This window comes from Thalassophryne amazonica, chromosome 3 (assembly GCF_902500255.1).
Source record: "Thalassophryne amazonica chromosome 3, fThaAma1.1, whole genome shotgun sequence".
Classification (NCBI taxonomy): Eukaryota; Metazoa; Chordata; class Actinopteri; order Batrachoidiformes; family Batrachoididae; genus Thalassophryne; species Thalassophryne amazonica.
Genome location: NC_047105.1, coordinates 130,985,773 through 131,007,996, shown reverse-complemented (window position 1 = coordinate 131,007,996; position 22,224 = coordinate 130,985,773). Strand labels below are relative to the sequence as shown.

At 43.4% G+C, this 22,224-nt stretch overlaps 1 protein-coding gene across 1 annotated transcript in view; it reads right to left on the bottom strand.

Moving 5' to 3' along the window:
* Positions 1-1,222: 1,222 nt before the first annotated feature.
* Positions 1,223-22,224, bottom strand: part of LOC117507616 (NACHT, LRR and PYD domains-containing protein 12-like) — a 175,923-nt gene continuing 154,921 nt past the window's right edge. The window contains exons 16-17 of the mRNA XM_034167442.1: positions 2,976-3,022; positions 1,223-2,220 (exon numbers count right to left, since the gene is read on the bottom strand). Of these exons, the coding sequence (XP_034023333.1) occupies positions 1,685-2,220; positions 2,976-3,022 (583 nt within the window). The 3' untranslated portion in view covers positions 1,223-1,684. The remainder of the gene's footprint in view (positions 2,221-2,975; positions 3,023-22,224) is intronic.

Below are 22,224 nucleotides of genomic sequence, written 5' to 3'. Positions count from 1 at the left end.
ACTGAGAGCCTACACAGAAGCCTTTAAATAGATGATCCATCAGACACGACATCATTTTTTTCCAAATGCACATAGAAAAAAATTAAAATAAAATAAAAAAAATCACTGTTTTTACCTAAGCTTCAATCTTTATAGCAAGTTTGGTCCAAATCAGATGAAATCTCCAAGTTATTTTGTTCAAACACGGACAGACACACAGGACTGAAAACAAAACGTCCACATGGTTGACATCTGCAGGTGGGCAGAGCCAATGTGAAGAAGACCAAACGATTTGTGACCAGACAGACAGACAGACAGACAGGGACACAATCAACATCAAACTGCTTTGATCAGAAAAAGACAATCAGAAGACAGATTTCAACCTGTCAATCATTTACAGACCGTTACCTCCACCAAAGAAGTTATGTTTTCACCTCGTTTGTTTGTGAACAACCTGGAAGCTACAATTTTTCATATATCTTTATGAAATTTTCACTAATTCATATCCTGATAAGTAAGAAGTGATTCAACTGTCAAGGTCATAGGTCAAAGGTCAGGCAGCATGGTGGCTTAGTGGTTAACACTGTTGCCTCACAGCGAGAAGGTCATGGGTTTGATTCCCACCTGTGGCCTTTCTGTGTGGAGTTTGCATGTTCTTCTCGTGTTTGTGTGGGTTCCCTGCGGGTGCTCCGGCTTCCTCCCACATCTAAGGACATGAATGAAAATTTTAAATTGTCCGTAAGTGTGCGTGCAGGTGTGGATGTGTTTGTTGTCTATATGTGTCCCTGTGTCCTGTCCAGGGTGCACCCCGCCTTGCGCTCTATGACTGCTGGGATAGGCTCTAGTCCCCCACAACCCTTAATTGGACTAATCGGTTGAAGATGAGTGTGTGTGAGGTCAAAGGTCAAAATCAGGAAAAATCTTGGTAAAAATCCCTATGTTTAGCATTGAACAAATTTTCAAAAATTCATAACTGTCAAAAAAAGATCAAATCTCCTTCATATTTGAGAGCGTTATGTAGGATGGTGTCCTTTATTGACTGACAAAGTTTGATCTGGATCTGATCCGATTACAGATTTTGTGACCATTTAAATTTATCATTGAAAACAACATTTAATGTATATTTTACATTATATCTTAAACAAACATTGCCCCAAACACACCCATATTTTAAAGTGCGGTGCAGACTGGCACTCACTATCACCTGACAAATTTTGATCTGGATCTGATCCAGATTGTGGATTTTGTGGACATTTGAATTTAATATTGAAAAGCTCATTTGGTGCACATTTTGCATTATATCTCAATCAAAAGTGCCTCAATCACTCTCATTTGCACTCTGGTGCAAACTGGCACTCTCAGTGTGACTAGACTAAGTTTGACCCACATCTGATCCGTATTGCGGATTTAGTAGATATTTGATATCAACACTGAAAAGCTTGATCTATATTTTGTATTTTTTTTAGCTTATGAAAACTTTTAACAGGACTTTGACTTTGAAAAATTTTTACAAGGTAAAAATTTGGCAGAGGTTTGTACTCTACAAGTGCAGCGCCCTAGTTTGTTTCTTTCAACAAACAAACTGTCAGTCGTGAAAATAATGCTAGTTTACACACTGAATTTACGACTGAGACATCAAAATCAAACAGCCGGACATTTAATGTCCAAACATTCATGTGTGGGATCGAGGAGGAGAGTCTCTGTCCTACAGCTCACACAGAGACACTGAGGAACCAGAAGCAGACCAGAACCCGAACCCAGCACACAGTGGTTCAGTGAACATGGAGCAGAAGGTGTGGATGTGGATCAGAGAGTCAGAGGAGACTTCATAGAAGGACAGAGTGCCAGCAGGACAGTCCACAAACACTGAGACTCTGTGAGAGGACAACGAGAAGCGAGGACAGTCTGTCTGTCTGTTATTGTGACAGACAGAGTAACAGGAATCAGAGCAATACAGACTCCAGGACTGATCATTGTGTCCAAACACGCAGTCCACACCGTCTCCTTTCCTTCCGATTCTTCTGAAAGTCACTGATATTTCAACGGTTCCTCTCCACTCGACCTCCCAATAACAGCGACCAGTCAGACCAGCTGCACTCAGGACCTGAGAGCAAAAGTCAAATCTGTCTGGATGATCAGGATATGATTGATCCTCATCCACACGCTCCACCTTTGTGTTGTTGTCGGACAGTTTGAGTTTTCTGTTCGCTGAGTTTGGATCCAGAGACAGTTCACAGAAATCTGATGGAACAAAACACAACACAGTTATCAATCGAGCAGCTCAATGATCAACACAACACAGCCAGAGTTATCAACTGATCAGATCATTGATCAACACTTAGGTGTCAACCTGACTCCAGTTAGGTCAAAGAGGGTGCAGGTTTCTTTGTAACCACCAACTCCAGTTGGTGATTTCACTAATTAACAGCAGACGGGACGAGTTCATCAATGAAATCACCTGCTAGAGTTGGTGGTTACAAAGAAACCTGCACCCTCTTTGACCTAACTGGAGTCAGGTTGACACCTATAATCAACACGACACAGCTGGCGTTATCAATCGATCAGTTCATCGATCAACACGGCACAGCCCGAGTTATCAATCGATCAGTTCATCGATCGACACAGTTTTGATTCAGAGTGTGCATGAAGAGAAGAAGAGAAGCTGCATCCAAAGACAGGCCAGACAGATGGGAAGTGGGCGAGGCCACTCAGTGCACTGTGCACAGCTTTGTGGTTGAATATTAACTCATTAAAAAACGAAAAAGCAACAGGTGGCATCAGTTTTGATTTTTTTTTTCCGCCACTAGTAAGTCAATGTGTGAAAACACTGAATGTATTTTCAACGTGTCCATTTGGAGCAGTCGTCCACGTGATGCACGTGGATCAGACGTGTCGTCAAGTGCAACTCTACTTCACTGTCAGTAAGCCTTGAATGAGTGATGTCACAGAGGGTGGTTTCTATGGAAGCAGATGGATCAAAGTACAAAGACACTTACACTTCCTCAGACCTGGTCTCAGCCATCGGACTCCACCAGGATCCAACCTGAAAGGAGGAGGGGGCAGAGCAACACATGGTCTTTAATCATGGAAACATCAACATGACATTGATCTCATCCACACACTTTACTTATTCTCTTTTAACACACTCATCACTTCAAATGGATCATTGATTATTGATCACCTCTAACTGTGCTGATCAGCAGCAAACAACAACTTTAGGCTTTTTCAGGTTTGAAGATTCTGGTGAAAATCTGTTGAAATCAATGTAATCCTTTAAATCAGGGCTCACCAACCCTGCTCCTGGAGGTCACCTGACTCTCCAGGCTCTGCCAATCAGCTGCAGGTGTTACATGTCCCCTCATATTGTGGAGCCTCATAACAGATTCTCCAGAACTAAAACTAAATGATTCAAAGATGATCAAACACTAAATTATTATTATTTATTTACAAATTGAATTTCCTACAGTTAAAAAAAAAAAAAAATCACATTCAAAATTTGGTGCAGGTGGTGCAGAATGTATGATGCCCACATTGATTTCAACCAATCAGCATGCAGTATAGATGAGAGATACCATGGTAAGATGGTGGTGTCCATGAGTTACAGGTGGACCGGATTAGATTTTCATGTGATGTCTGCGGCTAAAACAGAACACCTTCTGCTCTCTTTGGGTTCAAATGATATCAGGGTCGTCCAGTCCACAGTCCATATAATATCTCCATGGAAACGTATGAAAGAACAAAAGATCTGTAGAAGAATTTTTAGGTCCTTATTTGAACTATGATGAACTATCAAGTGTCCTGATCCGAACTGTATGTCCTCTGGTTGAACTAGCAGGTGTTCAACCCAAAAAAAGGGCTCTATTAGTCATTCAGTCTGTCAGGGGCTTTCCAAGGCCTTTTAGGTGCTTTCCCGCAGGCCACGTGCAGGGGCCTCAGGCCAGCTGCACCTGTGGCTGAGGCCACGTGCGGGGGGGGGGGGCCTCAGGCCAGCTGCACCTGTGGCTGAAGGTCTTTTAAAAAAATCAGTTGTAAATCCTTCACGTTTTAATGGGAGCATTTGTCACATTGAAATAATGGCCTAACACCTGCTTAGGGTTCACTAGAGGACGCTTCCAATAGAAAACCATGTCTTGGGAATGAAATAAATAAAAAAAGTCGAAGGAGGAGCGATGCCCGCGGGTCTCCAATAAATAGATGAGCGCGGTTGTCACTTATTCAGTCTCTCTAGAGGACTCAGTTTGTCTAAGCTCTGTGTCGAAGGCTTAAATAAACTTAAAAACTCTGTGCATTTTATCTTGCTTAAGGCTGAATTATTCTAAAGTGTTGTGTCCTTTTCTAGCATATCACTTGCAATTAGTTTGTGTTATCTAAAAGACGACATCCTGAGAAGACTAAAGACGAGCCACAACAGAACTTGGCGAGCCAGCTTCAGGAGGGTCCAGGGGCATTCCGGCAGCCTGGGGCAGTCCAGCTCATCCCTCCAGACCGTAAATAACAGTGATCACGACTAAAAGGTAAGCAGAAACCTTTTATAATTTCTGCACGATCTGGAGGAGTGAGTCGGGATTTCCGCCCAAGTTGACAGGTGATATTTTTTAATTGCCTCTTACCCAAAAGAACCTGGACTAAGAAAATTGATAAGAGACTAAAAAAAGATAAGATTGAAAATTATCAGGCCTTGTAGATGAAATGCTCAGAAGGTGTGTGTGTTCCCGGGAAAAAGAATGTCTGTGTGAGTGAAAGGTCAGGAATGTTCATGAACTCTGGTGCGGAAAAGAGTGCGTGAAGAACTAACCTGGATGCTTGGGGAATAATTGGTGTTGAAATTCGTTACTAACGTGCCGGCTGATAGCATGCGCTGTAGAGGTTAATTTAGGGGAGTATACTGACAAATAGATACAAGGTAATACAAGGTTATTTAAAGAGTTTAACAGAGACTGAAGTGAAATAAGTGAGAAAAAGAGTTTAACAGAGAATACGTGCAGAGGAAGCACAAGATAAGCGCCTGAGGGGGCGCAGTAGAAATACCGTACGTGATAAAGAGATTTAAAAAGAAAAGTGCAAAGTAGCACAGCTGACAGTAAGTAAAAGAGCTCAATAAAGGACGTCATTTTTTAAGAAAAGAGAAAAACTATAAAAAAAATAAAATAAATAGAGAGTTAGTGCAGAATACATGAGAATTAATGAAGCAGAAAATAGTGCAGTAAGGCACCAAATACACGCTTGTGGGGCGTGGGAGAAGAATAAGTAGTTAAGTACACAGTACTATGAGTTTTTTATAAGAAAAGAAAAAGAGAGTATTTTCAGTGCAAAGGCACATTAAGCTCACGAGGAGCTCAGTAAGTGAAGAAAAAAGTAGAAGAAAGTGCAGAAAGGCACAGGATACGCACGTGAGGCGCGGTAAGGCGTAGAAATAAATGAAATATTGTATGCTCAGAAAGGAGCTGGTGAAAAATAATATATTAAGCACAGGATACGCACGCGAGGCGCGGTAAGGCGTAGAAGTAAATGAAATATTGTACGCTCAAAGAGGGCTTGTAAAAAAATAATATATGAAGTTGCTGGCAGCGCCGGAGAAGCTGTCTAACGTGAAGAAGAGATACATGCTTAAACAGAACACATTGGTGTTAAGTGAATAAAAAGGTTGTTTAAAGCCGCGGAGTGAAAAGTGGCAGAAGTCTAGATAGAGATATATAGAAAGTTGTTTTTAATAATTTTTGTGTATAAAGCTTTTGAAGATTGGTGTGTGGGAGAGCGGGGAGTTGCAGGCAAAGCTGTGAGAGCTTGCAGGCTGGCTGACATACAAGATTAATGTGAAAGAGTACGAGGAGGAGGTGTTTAGACCCAACAGAAGGACTTGGGAGGTGCATGACAGGCAGAGAGGAAAGTGTGAAACAGAGACAGTGAAGAAAAAGACAGGATAAGAAACTGCTATGTAAATACAGAGAAGGTAGATATTATTTCAAAGAAAGAAAACTAATAAACAAACATAGCAGAAAAAGACGAGAAGCAGAAAGTTAAAAAATTAGAAGGAAAATAGAAAGTCGGGAGCAAAGACATTAGGAAGTGTTAGGGTTGTAAGAGGAGTAAAGAAATAAAATTGGTTATAAATCAAAAGAGTTAAAGCTTAGATTATAGTGAAAAAGCTGACAGACTGATCAATGCTTGGGACAGTCATTGATGGGAGACTTAAGTGATAATGAAATAATACTCCCAGAACATTACTTGACTGACGGAGACATCGAAACCCAGGGAATCAGGACACATTTTTGGCTGGAAAGGACCTATTTTGACAGGGTAGGAGCAGAACATTGGCAGGACGAACAAGAGATCAATCAGAAATTATGGCAGATTACTAAGGTAATCAATCTGAAGCAAAAGAAAGAACAATTCCCTCTAATTAATTGGGAGCTGCTGATAAGACGTCTGTGGCATCAGGGTTTAACCCCGTGGCTGGAGCTGCTTTGTGCTGATCCTAATAAAGAACTTAGCATACCATTAAATCATTTAATAACACTGCCAACCGATCCAGGTGAAGAACTGTTTCCTAGGTTGACTCTGACTGTGGTCCCAAGGAAGGTTCGGTGGGAAACAGGTAAATTTTCATATTTAGTTAAAGAAAAAGAAGACGGGCATAACAGTTGGAAATTTAATCCTTTTAAGGGTTTAAAATACAAAACAGGTGTTACAGCCAGCAAGTTATTGGTCTGGATCAGGACAGCCCCTGAGGGACTACCAGAACACCATAGAAACACCTCACATAGCGTTTGTCAGGGTTACATGGGTAACTCTCAAGGTCAAGGTCGGGAAAGTACCCCGCTAGACTTAGTACTAATAAAATATCCAGGAAAACGCACTAAGGCCAACCAATGTATGAGAAAGTGGTACAAAAGGTCACATGGGGGCAGGCAATGGCCTTTGGTGGGATCATTTGATCCGGTGATGTGTGAAGCAGTAGAAATACAGAAAAAAGAAATTAAAGATCAGCAGAAGAACGTAAATAACAACAAAAAACGCACTGAAGAAAAAGAAGTTTTGGCCTTGTTCAAGCAGGAAGCACAGAGGCTACAGCAGAAAAGAGAAAAAATGACAGAGGAAAGATCCAAAGACACTAAAGCCAGTGCACCGAGCTGGGAAGCAGAGCCACCCCCATATAAACGTCATGATATGGGAAAGACAGCTGGACAATTTGTATTAGGAACTCGTGAAGAGGACCAAGGCATGGATGTGGAGGGCAAATTCACACTGACACTAAAAGCTCGAGAGCCACAAGGAGACAGGTCCTCAGTCTGTCAAATGGATCATACAAGGTCTCCAAGTCCGAAAATAAGTGGTCGCTCACCACGACCAGCAGGGGGGGCCACAAATAACAGTGACACGGAGGCAGACGAGGATAAAGAGAGAGACCTGAAGGCTCCGCCTGCACATCGAGGTCCACTGAAAACCGTCCCCTCCCACCATAAGTCAGCCGACTGGACCTTCACAGGCTATAGAGGCTCCGAAGAGTGGCACAAGAGCTTCTGTGACACACTGGATCTGGCCAGAAGAGATAATGAAGAACTAGCTGAGCAACTTCGGCTAGCGAAGGAAAGAATACAAAGACATAGGGACGCCGAGGAAAGAAGAATATTACAACAATCGACGCCCAATCAAGGGAATCACATTATAGAGCCACCCACCCGAAAAATTTCTGGTGAGATCATCATTGAGAGTGCAAAAGAGGCCCGACTCAGGCAAAGACAACAATGTGTAGCCAAAGACATAGCGGCTTTAGAACAGAATATAACCGACTGGATGGACTGCCTGGAACCAGTCAGTTGCACTCGATCTAGAAGACAGTATGGAGCCCGCACAGAAGAAGAGGAGGACGAAGACCTCATATGCCCACTGGTGGTTAGAAATGGTCATCATGTGTATACCCCATGGAGCTGGACAGACATGGTGGGGCTGGCCAACAGGCTGCCAGACATCACCCAAGGAGCTGGGAGATGGATAACTGCCTTAGAAGAAGGCACTGCAGGGGTAACCTTGTCTTTAGGTGACATAAAAGCCTTGCTAATGCATGTCATGGGAAAACATGACACTGAAGAATTAGCAGGAAAGGTTGGACTAACACAAATGATGGGCACTAATCAACATGATGAAGTCCCCTTTAATCGCTATAGAAACTCCATGTGGGAAGGACTGAGAAGAAAGTACCCTGAGGTCTTGGATCCCTCTAAATTGGATGATGAGGAGTGGACACCTGAAGAGTGCCCAAAGAAGTTCCTGCACCGATTCCAGAAGAGATGGGCGGAGGAAACAGGAAATGCATGGAACCATTCTCCAGCAACTGAAATCCTGTTTAAAATAACTGTAAAAAAGGCTCTACCAGATGAGGTTCAGAAAGCCCTAGATGGAGTCGTGGGACTATCGAAAATGAATTGGGCTTTATACTCTGAGCATATTTGTCACCATCTTGAAATCTACAAGAAAGAAAAACAAAAAGAAGAAGATGCAGCAAAATCCCTGACGAAAAAATTGGTGCAGATGCAGTTGGGAGAGCTAACCAAGGTCAAGAAAGAAAAAACAAAGACCCAGGCACCAATGATGACCCCTGTTCCTTCTGAGCTGGCAAGCCTAGGCCCTACGGCAAACACTGCTGCCACCATACAGGCACCTGTGGTAACAGCCACACAGAGCCCCCAAGGAGCAGCAGGAAGCACTCCTACAGGAGAAGTCTCAGCACCAGTGGAGCATCACTATCACTACCATAGCACTGGCACACCCGGAAATGGACCCACCTACAGTCATGGGTGGAGAGGAGAGTCACGGAACTTTCAAGGTCAAAGAGGAGGGTGGCGAAGAGGATCTCGCCAACCTTCATTTGGAAGCAGATTCCAAAACTCAGCTCCCAGGAACAGTCAAGCGGGACCGCCTATGGGACCAACACCCCCAATAGGGGATCAACCCTCTAATGAGTGTTGGAGCTGTGGACAACCTGGACATCGAATGAGAAATTGTCCGGCCCGGCCTTGGGTTGGACCCTCTGCCTATTGGCAATAGGGAGGCCTAGAGAAGACAGAGGGGGAAACGGTGGCATTGGCTATTTTGATGATACCTAAGGAAGAGCCAACCGTCACCGTTAATATACAAAACAGAGATTTCCCTTTCATGGTGGATACAGGGGCAACATACTCTTGCATAGGGAAAATGGGCGCTCATCTCCCCCTCTCTGGGTCTGTAATTAAGACCATCGGCTTCTCTGGGAAAACTCAAATAATACCTTTTACACGCCCACTTCCTGTAACGATTGCAGGAAAAACAATTGAAGCACCCCTGTTATACTCAGAAAATACACCTGTGAATTTGCTGGGAAGAGACATTTTATGTAAGCTACAAACCCAGATAGTGTGTACCCATCAAGGACTGCAAATACACTTTCCTGACGAAGCACTCGCCAACATTATGGTGCTTATGGACATGGAAAACAAGGTCCGACCTGTGCAACCCATGGTATACTGGCTGAAGTTACAACCAGAAAATTCAAATCTTCAACTGGAATGGGAAAAATGGAAGCCCTGGGCAGAACAACACTATGAAGCAGTATGTACACCTAGTTTACCTTTACATGTCACCCTGATGTTCGATGCCAAACAAGAACAAACTGACTATGCATGCTGCTGGGATGTATTGATGAATCAACGGCTGTTTCACATAACCACCACAGAAATTTATTTAGGCCCCCAAGGGGCCGCAGCTTCTGTCAAGCTAGCTTCAGCTGAACAACAATGGTATCAAGTGCCGAATGCCACGCCTCATGTGACCCTTTTAGTCTCAGAAAAGTATGAATCCCATGACCTAGGTCCAATGGTAAAGACAGCCTCAGAAGTTGAAGAATGGCAAAACATGGAAAGTCCACAAGTACATCTGTCAAAAGACCAGCAGTTTATACGAATTAATTTAAAAGTAAATGATGAGGCTATAGCTCAAAAAGTGGAGCTCAATCCTAGACCAGAGGGACAGATGGTGTTATCGGCCCAACAAGAGAAATTGTTAGAGCAAATACCACCAGTGGTGTGGTCCAAAAGCAAAACGGATGTAGGACTAGTAAAAACAGCCTTACCAGTAAAAATAAAAGTAAAACCGGGAGCAAAACTGCCTCACCAAAGGCAGTATCCATTAAAACCTCAGGCTATTAAAGGCATAAAACCAGTAATTAAGGGACTAATGGCAGCTGGAGTTTTAATAAAAACTGCAAGCCCATGCAATACTCCTATCTACCCTATCCCTAAAAACAATACCAAAGAGTATCGGCTGGTACATGATCTGCGTCCTATCAATGCAATAATAGAAATGGATGCACCTATAGTACCTGATCCGCATACTATACTATCAAGCATCCCTGCTGGAGCAAAATGGTACACAGTAATCAATCTGTGTTCAGCCTATTTCAGTGTGCCTGTGCACCCAGACTCACAACATTTGTTTGCATTCACATTTCTGGGACAACAGCTAACGTATACACGGCTACCTCAGGGACTGAACCTGTCCCCAGCCATCTTTAACAAAGTCCTGGCTGAAGATTTACAACACCTTGACATACCCAGTACATTGGTGCAATATATGGATGATCTCCTTATTGCATCAGAGACTCAAGAACAGTGTGAAAAAGATTCATTAACTGTATTGCATGCATTGGCAGAGGGAGGTCATAAAGTAAGTAAGGACAAATTGCAGTTCTGCAAACAACAAGTAGAATACTTGGGAAGACAGTTGTGTGGGACCACGCGATGTATAGCCCCAAGCCAAGTGGAGGCTATAATCAAGGCTCCCAAACCCCAAACAGTGGGACAGATGCTTTCATTCCTTGGGATGGCAGGGTACAGTCTGCCGTGGATTTGTGATTATGCTATAAAAACTGCACCTTTGCGTGCCATGATTAGAGCAGTGGGGCAAACAAGCAATGCAGCTCTCCTCGTCTGGACAGATCAGGCAACGGGAGCTTTTGAGGCCCTAAAAACAGACATGCAATCTGCTCCCGCGTTAGGTAACCCAGATTATGGGAAACCTTTCCATTTGTATGTTACTGAAAAAGCTGGTTATGCTTGTGCTGTACTAATGCAGGAAACAAATGAAGGAAAACAACCATTGGCCTATTATAGTACAAAGCTTGACAACATTGAAACAGGATTGCCACCATGCTATCAGGGTCTAGCAGCAGCTGCCTTTGCATTTCAAAAAGCATCATCCATAATCATGGGACATGCAGTAACGTTGTACACGTCGCATCAGTTACATGCCCTGCTAACCAGTCAACGTTTTGTCTTAACACAAGCTAGACGCACTGGATATGAAGTTGTGTTGTCCGCTCCAGAAATAACAATACAACGTTGTCACACGGTGAATCCTGCCACCAAATTGACCACACCGTTAGATGGTACTCCACATAACTGTGTGGCAGAGACAGAGAAATTTTTGAGAGCCAGAGAACATTTGTATAATCACGCCATAGATGCAGATCTAACCCTGTTCGTGGACGGCTCATGCTTTCGGGATGCCGCGGGATTGCATGCGGGTATGGGGATTGTTAAACTAAACACGGATGGCGAGACCTTTGAATTACTGGAGTCCCAAGGAATTGATCAGCCTTGTTCAGCCCAACTGGCAGAAATCAAAGCCTTAACTATGGCTTGCCAGATAGCTAAAGATCAACGTGTTAATATCTACACAGACTCAGCCTACGCTTATGGCGTATGTCATGTACATGCAAACATTTGGAAACAAAGGGGATTCCTGAGAGCAGATGGCACCCCTGTCACTCATGGAGAAGCAATTTCCCAACTGTTACAAGCTCTCCAATTACCGTCTGAGGTAGCCATCATTAAATGTGCAGGTCATCAAAAGAATAATAACATCATAGCTCAAGGTAACAACCTAGCAGATGACGCAGCTCGCAAAGGAGCACAAGGGGAAAATATGTTTCCCCTGCTAACCATCCAAGATTGTGCCCCACTGGTTTCACTTGACGCACTGATAGTGGCTCAAAGTAGGGCCAGTGGAGAAGAAAAACGAATGTGGGTTAAACGAGGCGCTATTGAGACACGTAGTCAGGGGCCAGCGGACAAGCTGTGGCGCAGTAGTCATGGACATTTTGTGTTACCCACCAATTTATTACGACATGCAATCATTTGGGCCCACGGACCCGATCATTGTTCGCGAGTCCAAATTATGAACAAACTAAAAGCTGTCTGGTGGTCACCATATATGGCAGCTACAGTGGACCGTTTGTTGAATGAGTGTGAGGTATGTGCACAGTACAATGTCCGGAAATCATTCACAGTCCCTTTAGCCCACATTCCGGTCCCTGATGGGCCATTCAGACATCTTATGATGGATTTCATAGACATGGGAGCTGAAAATCGAGTTAAACGAATGAGATATGTTTTGGTAGTGATATGCAGATTCAGCCGATGGATTGAGGCAGTAGCCTCTGCAAATCAAGACCATAAAACGGTAGCCAAATTCTTGTGCCGAGATGTCTTTCCAAGATTTGGCATTCCAGATACTATCTCATCTGACAACGGTAGGGCTTTTGTAGCCAAGGTTACACAAGAAACATTCAAACAATTGGGTATCAAACAGAAATTTGGATGTGTTTATCACCCCCAATCAAATGGGGCGGTGGAACGGGCTAATGGCATTTTAAAGAACAAACTAGCAAAAATCATAGCAGACAGCAATGGCAAACTAACCTGGCTGGATGCGTTGCCGCTTGCTTTAATGTCAATGCGCTCACAAACTAACCGACTAACCCATTTGACACCATTTGAAGCTCTTACTGGTCGGCCGATGCCTATTCCATACCTGAGAGGACCCTACGAAGGACCATCGCTGGAGCAGCTACAAGACGAATGGCATAATTATCTGAGACAGTTAACCCAAATACACAAAACTATCTTTTTGCAGGTCAAAGGTGCTACAGAAGACAGAGAAGCAGAGATTCCACTCGAAAATCAGAGCATCCAGCCTGCTGATCTGGTTTACTTCAAAGTGTTCAAAAAGAAGTGGGACAGGCCCCGCCGAGAAGGTCCTTTTAAAGTTATTCTTGCCTCACGTACAGCAGTCAAAGTAGACGGTAAGGACACTTGGTTTCATTTAAACCACTGCTGTAGGGTTGGTGGCCCAGCGCCCCTGCGGCCTCGGCAAGCTCGTCTTGGCAGAGCCGCCGGGCCAAGGGGGGAAGCAAGAGAAGCCAGAGACCCTACAGCAGCACCGAGGGATGGCCACGCCTCCCTGCAGCCAGAAGAAGCACCGAGGGAAGGCCACGCCTCCCTGCAGCCAGGTGAACACCGGCCAAGGCGCTCACAGAGACTGATTGAACAAAGACGACGCACAGCTTCAGAGAGTAGTGGATCCCTGCCAGATAGAGCAGCGACAGACTCAGATGCAGACTCAGAAACAACTGGAGACGCAGGCCAACAGACAGACAGAAATACCGACCGACAGATAGACAGGCCACAGGAGACATCAGACTCGGACAGCAACTTAGTAGATTTACCGACAGAAGAACCACAGGAAGTACAACCCAGACAAAGCACAGATACACCACACATCCCTAGTGACAGCTCATCTAGTGACGGCTCACTCAGTAGCACATCTAGTAGCACATTTCAACAGTCATCAGAGCAATGATTAAGGAATTATTCAAGGGATTGACAATACTACTGGTGGTCAGTATGGGAGAAAATAGACATCCAAAACATACAACGGACTGTGCCGTGGCCATGGCCGCAATAGCAGCTAAACAAGGCATTCTAAACACAGGAAAAACATATAATTTGGTATACATTAAATCAAAAGCCTACAAGAACATAGGAATACAGGGAAAGCTGGGGGATTACATATTAGGCGAAGCCATTAGCATCAAATGTGAAGAGGAGGGAACACTCAACATAGAGGTAATTTGTGATAAAAGAGAATGCAGGGAAACCAAGCAAGACGTAACTGTTACAGTACATGAAGCCACAAAATGGGTAAAAATCAAACCAAGGAAAAAGAGGACAATTAGAAGCCTAGAAACAAGCAGTCACTTAGGGAGATGGGATCCCAGTACAGACCTAGCCCGTACACAAGGGTTGAAGACAAATCTATTTTACCAATGGTTGAAATTTTCGGCTAGGCAGATCAGTGAAAAGCCTTGCATAGCCTGTCACCGGAAAGGTGTGATACCTCAGGCTAAACCCCTACCTGATATCAACAACTGTTATAGGAGTCCCCAACATAACTCAGACCAAGCAGAATGCTATACACAATGTGTTATGAAAATGGCAGTAGGTGATGAAAAATATGCTGCCGACAGTAAACTTTGTCCAGTGCCTCTAAGTACAGAAGGAACCGTTCCACCTATGATTAAAATAGAGAAAGGGATGATACACCCATTCTGTATAGCTAAAGGCTTAGTAGCACAATACATAAGCGATTGGCAGGTAGGGACGACCCAGTCAAAACACCACATACAGTGTATGCAAAAGCAGCAAGAATACAAACCGGCCAAAACAGCATGGAACATTACCATCTGTCACACCCTGCCAGCAGCAGGCATACAGTGTGAACAAATAGTACCGGCCACAGGGGGGTCTATGATTGGACTGAATCTCACCCATGCTTCATGGGTATCTACTCCAAATTTAGCTAAGGGAACGGTACCCTTAGCTGACATCTTTTGGATATGCGGACAAAGAAGGAAACTCCTGTCATCGCTGTCCCCGAATTGGAAAGGCCTTTGTGCTCCTGTGATGCTCACAGGAGCAATAACAGTAATTGAAATGCCAAATGCAATACAACCCATGCCACAGAAACTTCGTAAGAAAAGAGGAATAATGACGTTTAAAACAGACTACAACATCACAGTAAGAAACGGGATACCAGAAGGGATACCCCGACAGTTAGAAGCCATAGACAGTAGCAGAGTTAAAGCAGATGAAGATGCGGATAAATGGGGATAGGCATTGGCTCTGTTCGGGGTTACTCCAAAAATCCGTTCTAGGTTCCAGGAGGTGCAGTGGATTAATTACTTATGGTACAATCAGCAAAGATACCTGAACTGGACATTGGCAGCAGTAGGAGCCTTAACCGAACAACTGCACGCCACCTCGCTAATGACAATGCAAAATAGATTAGCTATCGAGATGATGATGGCTGATGAACAAGGAGTTTGTATTATGATCAAAGCCACCGAATGTTGCACAGCTATTCCCATGCGTACAGGGGAAGACGGAAATTTGACAGAGCTCTTAATCACACTTGAAGAGATGCAACAGGAACTGTTAAGTAACTCCATAGGAGGGAGAAATGAAACTGACGATTCTGGATACATTGTAGGGAATGGAATGAATATTGGCCCACTATTTTCACTGTTTGGGACTCTAAGGAGAGGGTGGATATCATGGAAAGACTGGTTATACCAGATAGGTGTAATCTTGGCACTAACAGGGGTGGCGGTCTTGCTGGTAATATGTTGTGGTATTCCCTTGATAAAATTTCTGGTCAATAAATTGATTTCATCCACAGTAGGACAGCTCCCACTGTTAGCCATCCGAGCCCTAGAAGAAAGCACAAACGAAACAGACAGAGAACCAGAATATATGGAAATGGATGAAATACCAATTATCCTCCCCGACAGCCCCCAGCTCCCTAATATTGTGGCGTATACCCCAGATAGGGAGGACTGGGATGGACCGTGCTTGGTGATATTGTAGACGAGGAAGAAGACATGCACGCACATTTACATTCACACACATGCACCCACAAAAATGAGGGATAGGATAGACAATATCTGAAAGAATGACATGGAGCTGTAATAATGAAGGTATATGTATATTACTAGGACACAGGAGTATGGCTGAGAGACCAGACTCCCCTGATCAGGGACCTATGCCTGATCTGCCTCTATCAAGTCTGATTGGACTCTCAGAACTGTTTGGAGAAGAGGATATACAGGAGGGATGGTCGAGACATGATTGGTCGCCACAGCCGCCTTCCATCCAGCAGCTAAACCAGTTGGCAACAGAAGGATCTTCATCGTTCCAGCACCTGGCGATGACGGCTTCACAGAATCTGCCTGCAGCAAGAGTCGGCCCGAGGACTCCACCATCACCTGAAGGACCCTTTGGACTCAGGAACACACCCCTTCCGCAGATGCCATGGAGACAGTCACATGTGCCAGTGGCAACGATACCCTCCAGGGGAGGCAGCCAAGGTCGGCCATATGCAGCAACCGCCCGAGTGCATCCTAGACCCAATTCACTGCTAGGACCTGTCCCCAGCTTTCCACCCCCAAGGCAGGAGAGATATTCTGATCAGCCCAGTGCCTCTGGAGGAGGATCAGCAGGGGTGGACCTTAGTCGAAATCACCCACCAGGACAGAGGGGAGCTTTGTACAGGCTGCTAAATGCCCAGAGTGTCCCAACCACTTGCCTGTGTGACATCAACAATACTTCCCCCACACACGAAATGCCTTCCCCCTTGTACTTCCTGTCCCCTGGACTGCACAACCTTAATCTGGTCATGGTCACCCCACTGGACATGGCAATCTTGGTTCGAGAGCTTCGTCTTCCACAAGAGTCTGTTCCAAAAACCTTGGAGCAGCTCCTGCCCCTCACAAATCACATTCCCCATGAGCTATTTGAGGAAATCATGCCACAACTGAGTCAGACAGCTGCATACCTGTTAAGGATACACCGTGACAATGCCAACATCTCTTGTGCTCAGGAGGGCCTCCATACTCAACTGTGTGGTCTTCAGTCTAGTATGGACATGCTAGCCAGCATGATGGAGCATATGGAAAGGGAACAGCTAGGGCTGGCCACCACCACCCTGAATGTGGGCAAGAATTCTCTGGGGGCCCTGTACAACCTGGCCAAGCAGCACAAGGAGCTGGAAAGATCCATCAGAGAACTGCACGACTGTCTGAAAGCCAGAATTCCTGATCCTTCCCCCACTACCCCTGAAAGGCCAACCTCCCCATATTCCCCAACTTCTCCCAAAACTTCAGATGCTGAGTAAATGCTGAGGAGCGCGGACTGACGTAATGGCACTGAACACGGACTATGATCTTGGTTCTTGAGTTTGAATTGCGGACTGGTTTCAGAAATCTGAGTGTAAATAAAAACAAAGAAGGATAACGAAAGTTAGTAACGAAGGTTGGGTAAATGTCTGTCCTTACCATCATCTGCGTAACACAGATAAAGCTAAATGCATACACATAGATATCACATTGCGAAGTTATAAAAAGGGGACCCTTACACGGCGTGTTTGGAGATTTAGTAGTAAAGATGCACCATAGGGACCCCTTTTTCTTAAATTATAGCATGCCTCAAGAGACATGCATCGCCTAAATTTGGCGTCTGGCCAAAAAGGGCATTAGAAAACAAGCTGAAAAAGAAGAAAAACAAAGTGGAAAATGTTGAGAAATGGCCTATAATGAAAACCATTATATGATTGACTAAGGCAAATGACTTAAGGACGGACATGAAGGGAAACCATTTATTGTGTTTATCATTTAACTAGACATAGCTGCGCTAACCTTAGAATAGTTTCTTGATTGGTTGACTAAATAGTGGTAACGTAGGGGTTATTTGATGCATTTAAGTAATAAATGTGTGACTCTTTAACAAAATAATATGTAGAACCAAGTATAATGGGTTGGAGCCTCTGGTTGAGTGAGACAATAGATGCCAGAAGATGATTGGTTGCACTGATGTCAATGTAAAGCCTTTACTTTGCCATGATTAAGAAGTTGCTGTAACTTGTTTTATGTGGCCATTTTAAGTGCCTTGAATTACACCAAAACTCAATGTTTGAATGTCACCTTGCGTTGATATAATCCAGCTAATTGATCACCTTGTGCCTTAGTAGGTAGGTTCACCTGCACTTAAACTTCAATATATTTACCGTGTGAAGTATCACTGATATTCATATCCACACCAGAGTTATCAGTAAGTCGAGTGATGTGTTTTTCTTTCTTTTTTATTGCAATGCACAAATGAGGATGTCTTGTCAGTAAACAACCCAAGAGTATAATTGATGTAATGGGACTCTTTCGAGTCCCAGAGGAGGGACTGTCCATATAATATCTCCATGGAAACGTATGAAAGAACAAAAGATCTGTAGAAGAATTTTTAGGTCCTTATTTGAACTATGATGAACTATCAAGTGTCCTGATCCGAACTGTATGTCCTCTGGTTGAACTAGCAGGTGTTCAACCCAAAAAAAGGGCTCTATTAGTCATTCAGTCTGTCAGGGGCTTTCCAAGGCCTATTAGGTGCTTTCCCGCAGGCCACGTGCAGGGGCCTCAGGCCAGCTGCACCTGTGGCTGAGGCCACGTGCGGGGGGGGCCTCAGGCCAGCTGCACCTGTGGCTGAAGGTCTTTTAAAAAAATCAGTTGTAAATCCTTCACGTTTTAATGGGAGCGTTTGTCACATTGAAATAATGGCCTAACACCTGCTTAGGGTTCACTAGAGGACGCTTCCAATAGAAAACCATGTCTTGGGAATGAAATAAATAAAAAAAAGTCGAAGGAGGAGCGATGCCCGCGGGTCTCCAATAAATAGATGAGCGCGGTTGTCACTTATTCAGTCTCTCTAGAGGACTCAGTTTGTCTAAGCTCTGTGTCGAAGGCTTAAATAAACTTAAAAACTCTGTGCATTTTATCTTGCTTAAGGCTGAATTATTCTAAAGTGTTGTGTCCTTTTCTAGCATATCACTTGCAATTAGTTTGTGTTATCTAAAAGACGACATCCTGAGAAGACTAAAGACGAGCCACGACAGATCTTCTGTGTGTCTTTTGTTCACAGTTGATATTTTGTCGTCTTTCTGGTCACATCACTTTTTATTAAACACGTGATCACACTGGTGTAAAGCTAATTTTTTTCTGAGCAGCAAAAGTCCCAGAATCTTTGTGAAATATTTCAAATCTAATTTCCAGGTTTCATCATGTTTGACTTTTCTTTTTGTGATCTGTGGTTCTGGAGGGAAAAGTTTCAAACTGCACCCATGTAGAATTCCATCTTGGATTCTGAACCCACAGCGACAATAAGAGTACAAAACTGCAACATTTTTTGGGAAAAACGGGAATGGTTCAATTTCTGATTTATAAAATAATTATTTGAATTATCTGATTTACTGTGGCTTAGTGGTTAGCACTGTTGCCGCACAGCAAGAAGGTCATGGGTTTGCTTCCTACGTGTGGCCTTCAAGTGTGCATGTTCTCCCCGTGTTTGTGTGGGTATCCCCGGGTGCTCCGGTTTCCTCCCACATCCAAAGACATGCACGTTAGGTGGATTGGATACTTTAAATTGTGCGTGTGGGGGTGAATGTGTTTGTTTGTCTATATGTGGCCCTGCGACAGACTGGCATCCTGTCCAGGGTGAACCCCACCTCACACCCTATGACTGCTGGGATAGGCTCCAGCCCCCTGTGACCCTTAATTGGAGTGGGTATAGAAGATGGATGGATAGATTTACTGTGTGTGTTGGTTTGATGCTGGTCCTGGTCAGAATTATTGGCTCCCCACACAATTTACAATATATTAACAAATCAATACCAATCAATTAACTTTCAACTGATCAACAACAAAACATAAAATGTTTGTTTGTACACTTTTACTGACAGACTTTGAAAAGTTTACAGAAAATCATCACTTTTAGAGCCACTTTTCTTCAGACAAGTCAGAGGGTGAACACATGAACATTTTCTTGGACTTCATTTCCATCAATCAGTCAGCAACAAAACGAATATAAATACAAGAAAACAAATCTAGGCTCCAGTCTCCCATGTGCTTTCTGACAAACCAGCTGAATGATTATTATTATTTTTTAAATCTTCTCGGGTCCAGCCTTGAAGTTGAATCACTGCTGATGTCACAGAAATATGTTTCACTCTGCACAGTTCTTTCTGCCTACCTGACTGACTGACTGACTGACTGACTCACTCAGTTTTTGACAGCTGCCTGCTGCAGACAGATTTACTGTACAGAACCAGACTGTTTGTATTTCTGAATGATTGATGGAAATGAAGTCCAAGAAAATGTTCATGTGTTCATCTCCTGACTTATCCAAAGAAAACTGGCAGTGAAAATAATGATTTACTATACATTCTTCAAAGGGGACAATAGTTATGTCACACATACATTTTATTTCACTGTATCAAAGTGACTTGTTGTTGTTGTTCAGTAATTTTGGGCATCTTATTAAATATGAAGCTGTCAACCAGGAACTAATTAAACTGACTTTTACCAAAAAAAAAAAAAAAAAAAAAAAAAGTTGTGAACTTTAAATTTTTGCAAATAATTTGTGGTTTGAAGTAAATACTTTGGCTTCTGTATCTATGAGGTTAAAGGGCATAACACACTCCAATAAACACTATATTTTATAAAATCATATACCACATTATGAATTAGTGGCAGCTGCTGGTCTTTCAAAGAGGAGAAGCTCACTGTCAACTTGCATCATAAAATTTGTCAGTTTATTTATACGTCTTTCTATTATCAAGAAAATGGTCTGTGACGCTATCATACCAAGTCGGCATCTTTTCCAGTGACTTGACCAGTGTCCTCAATGTCCAGCAGAGTCAAGCTGCTTAGATGGCCTTGGCCCATTGTGTTGCAGGTGTCAGACTTAAGCATTTTGTAAACAGGAGAAGCTCCCTTCTACACCAGCAGATGTAGCTCCAATTGTTGCCACTAACGATAGCAGTTTGTACAGCTGAGGCGTTACACTGTCCAACTCCATGTGTTTTAGAAAAGCCAAGAAATCACACAGCTGTCCCCTGTAAGTCCTCAGAAGTTCAGACCTCAGTCTCCCGGAATCAAAGGACTGGCTGTAACTTTTCAGGACACTCTGGAACGCCTCTTCTGGAAACACTTCTCTCATGTCACTTCTCTTTTTTCCTCAGCCCCAACCAGTCTCAGCAGAAGACTGCCCCTCCCTGAGCCTGGTTCTGCTGGAGGTTTCTTCCTGTTAAAAGGGAGTTTTTCCTTCCCACTGTAGCCAAGTGCTTGCTCACAGGGGGTCGTTTTGACCGTTGGGGTTTTTCATAATTATTGTATGGCCTTGCCTTACAGTGTAAAGCGCCTTGGGGCAACTGTTTGTTGTGATTTGGCGCTATATAAAAAAAAAGTTGATTGATTGATTGATGTCATCAAACATCACTGGATTGACTAATTCTAAGAAGCACAAACTTCCCAAATTTGAAAAAAGTCGAGGAATCTGCTCCATGAGATTATCGAGGATGGCTATGTACGGATTTCTGTAGCGCTCCTGGGATCCTGAAAATGAGAGAGATGGCGCTTTATCAAGGGCTTTATCTCGTGAGTCAGATGTGAGACCTGCTGCTTTGGCATAAACAGCTTGAAAAGCCCCCTCTGACCTCTTCTCTTTGACAAATGCAAGAAGAGACGGAATTCTTTTCTTGCAGTAGAGAACATCCGTGGCCCTCTGCTGGATGATATCAAATACCACATGGGTCTCTGAGATTTGTTCAGATGTGTATAAACATGAACACAAACTCAAAATCCTCCATTTTCATGACAAACCTTTGGCACAATCCAGTGTGTCATCATCCATTGTCTTATCTGCAATGATGTTATTAAAAAAGTCTGCAGAAGGCCACCATAGTTGTGTGCCACATTGCTCGCTATCCGTGATGTGGAATTCCATCGAGTACTCTTGAGTACGCATTTTTCCGAGTGTTTCCAACAGTGTTTACAAAGCTTTGAGGAAAAGATCCCAGCACGTGCTTGAATGGAATGTAGCTGCTAACATTATAAACAGAGCTGCAGATTAATTGCAAAGTTTACGTAAGTGTGATGTTGTGTTATGATGACTCATTTTAAGTGATAACTGTTCATTTTGATGCAGTCACAATAAACGCAGCAGCCGCTCTCCACTGTGAGAAGACTTAGTGCGTGTCCTTGTCCATCATGAACACAGCCTGTTAAAAACAGTCTTTGCTGGAGAGGCAGCTTTGTACACGCTTATAATTGTTATCAACAACATACCTGTAAAAAATCTAAGAAATACATCTGTGTCATCAGGCACCCTGAAAATCAGCAGCTAGACTTTCAGACGCACTTGTTTTCTCTTTTTTATGGCTAGCATGTTGTGTTACTATGCTTTTTATTTAATTATTTATTTACTCTTTTATTTTGCTTTTTAAAATCTTTTAATTGTGCTTTTTAATCTTTTAATTCATTTTATCTTGTTT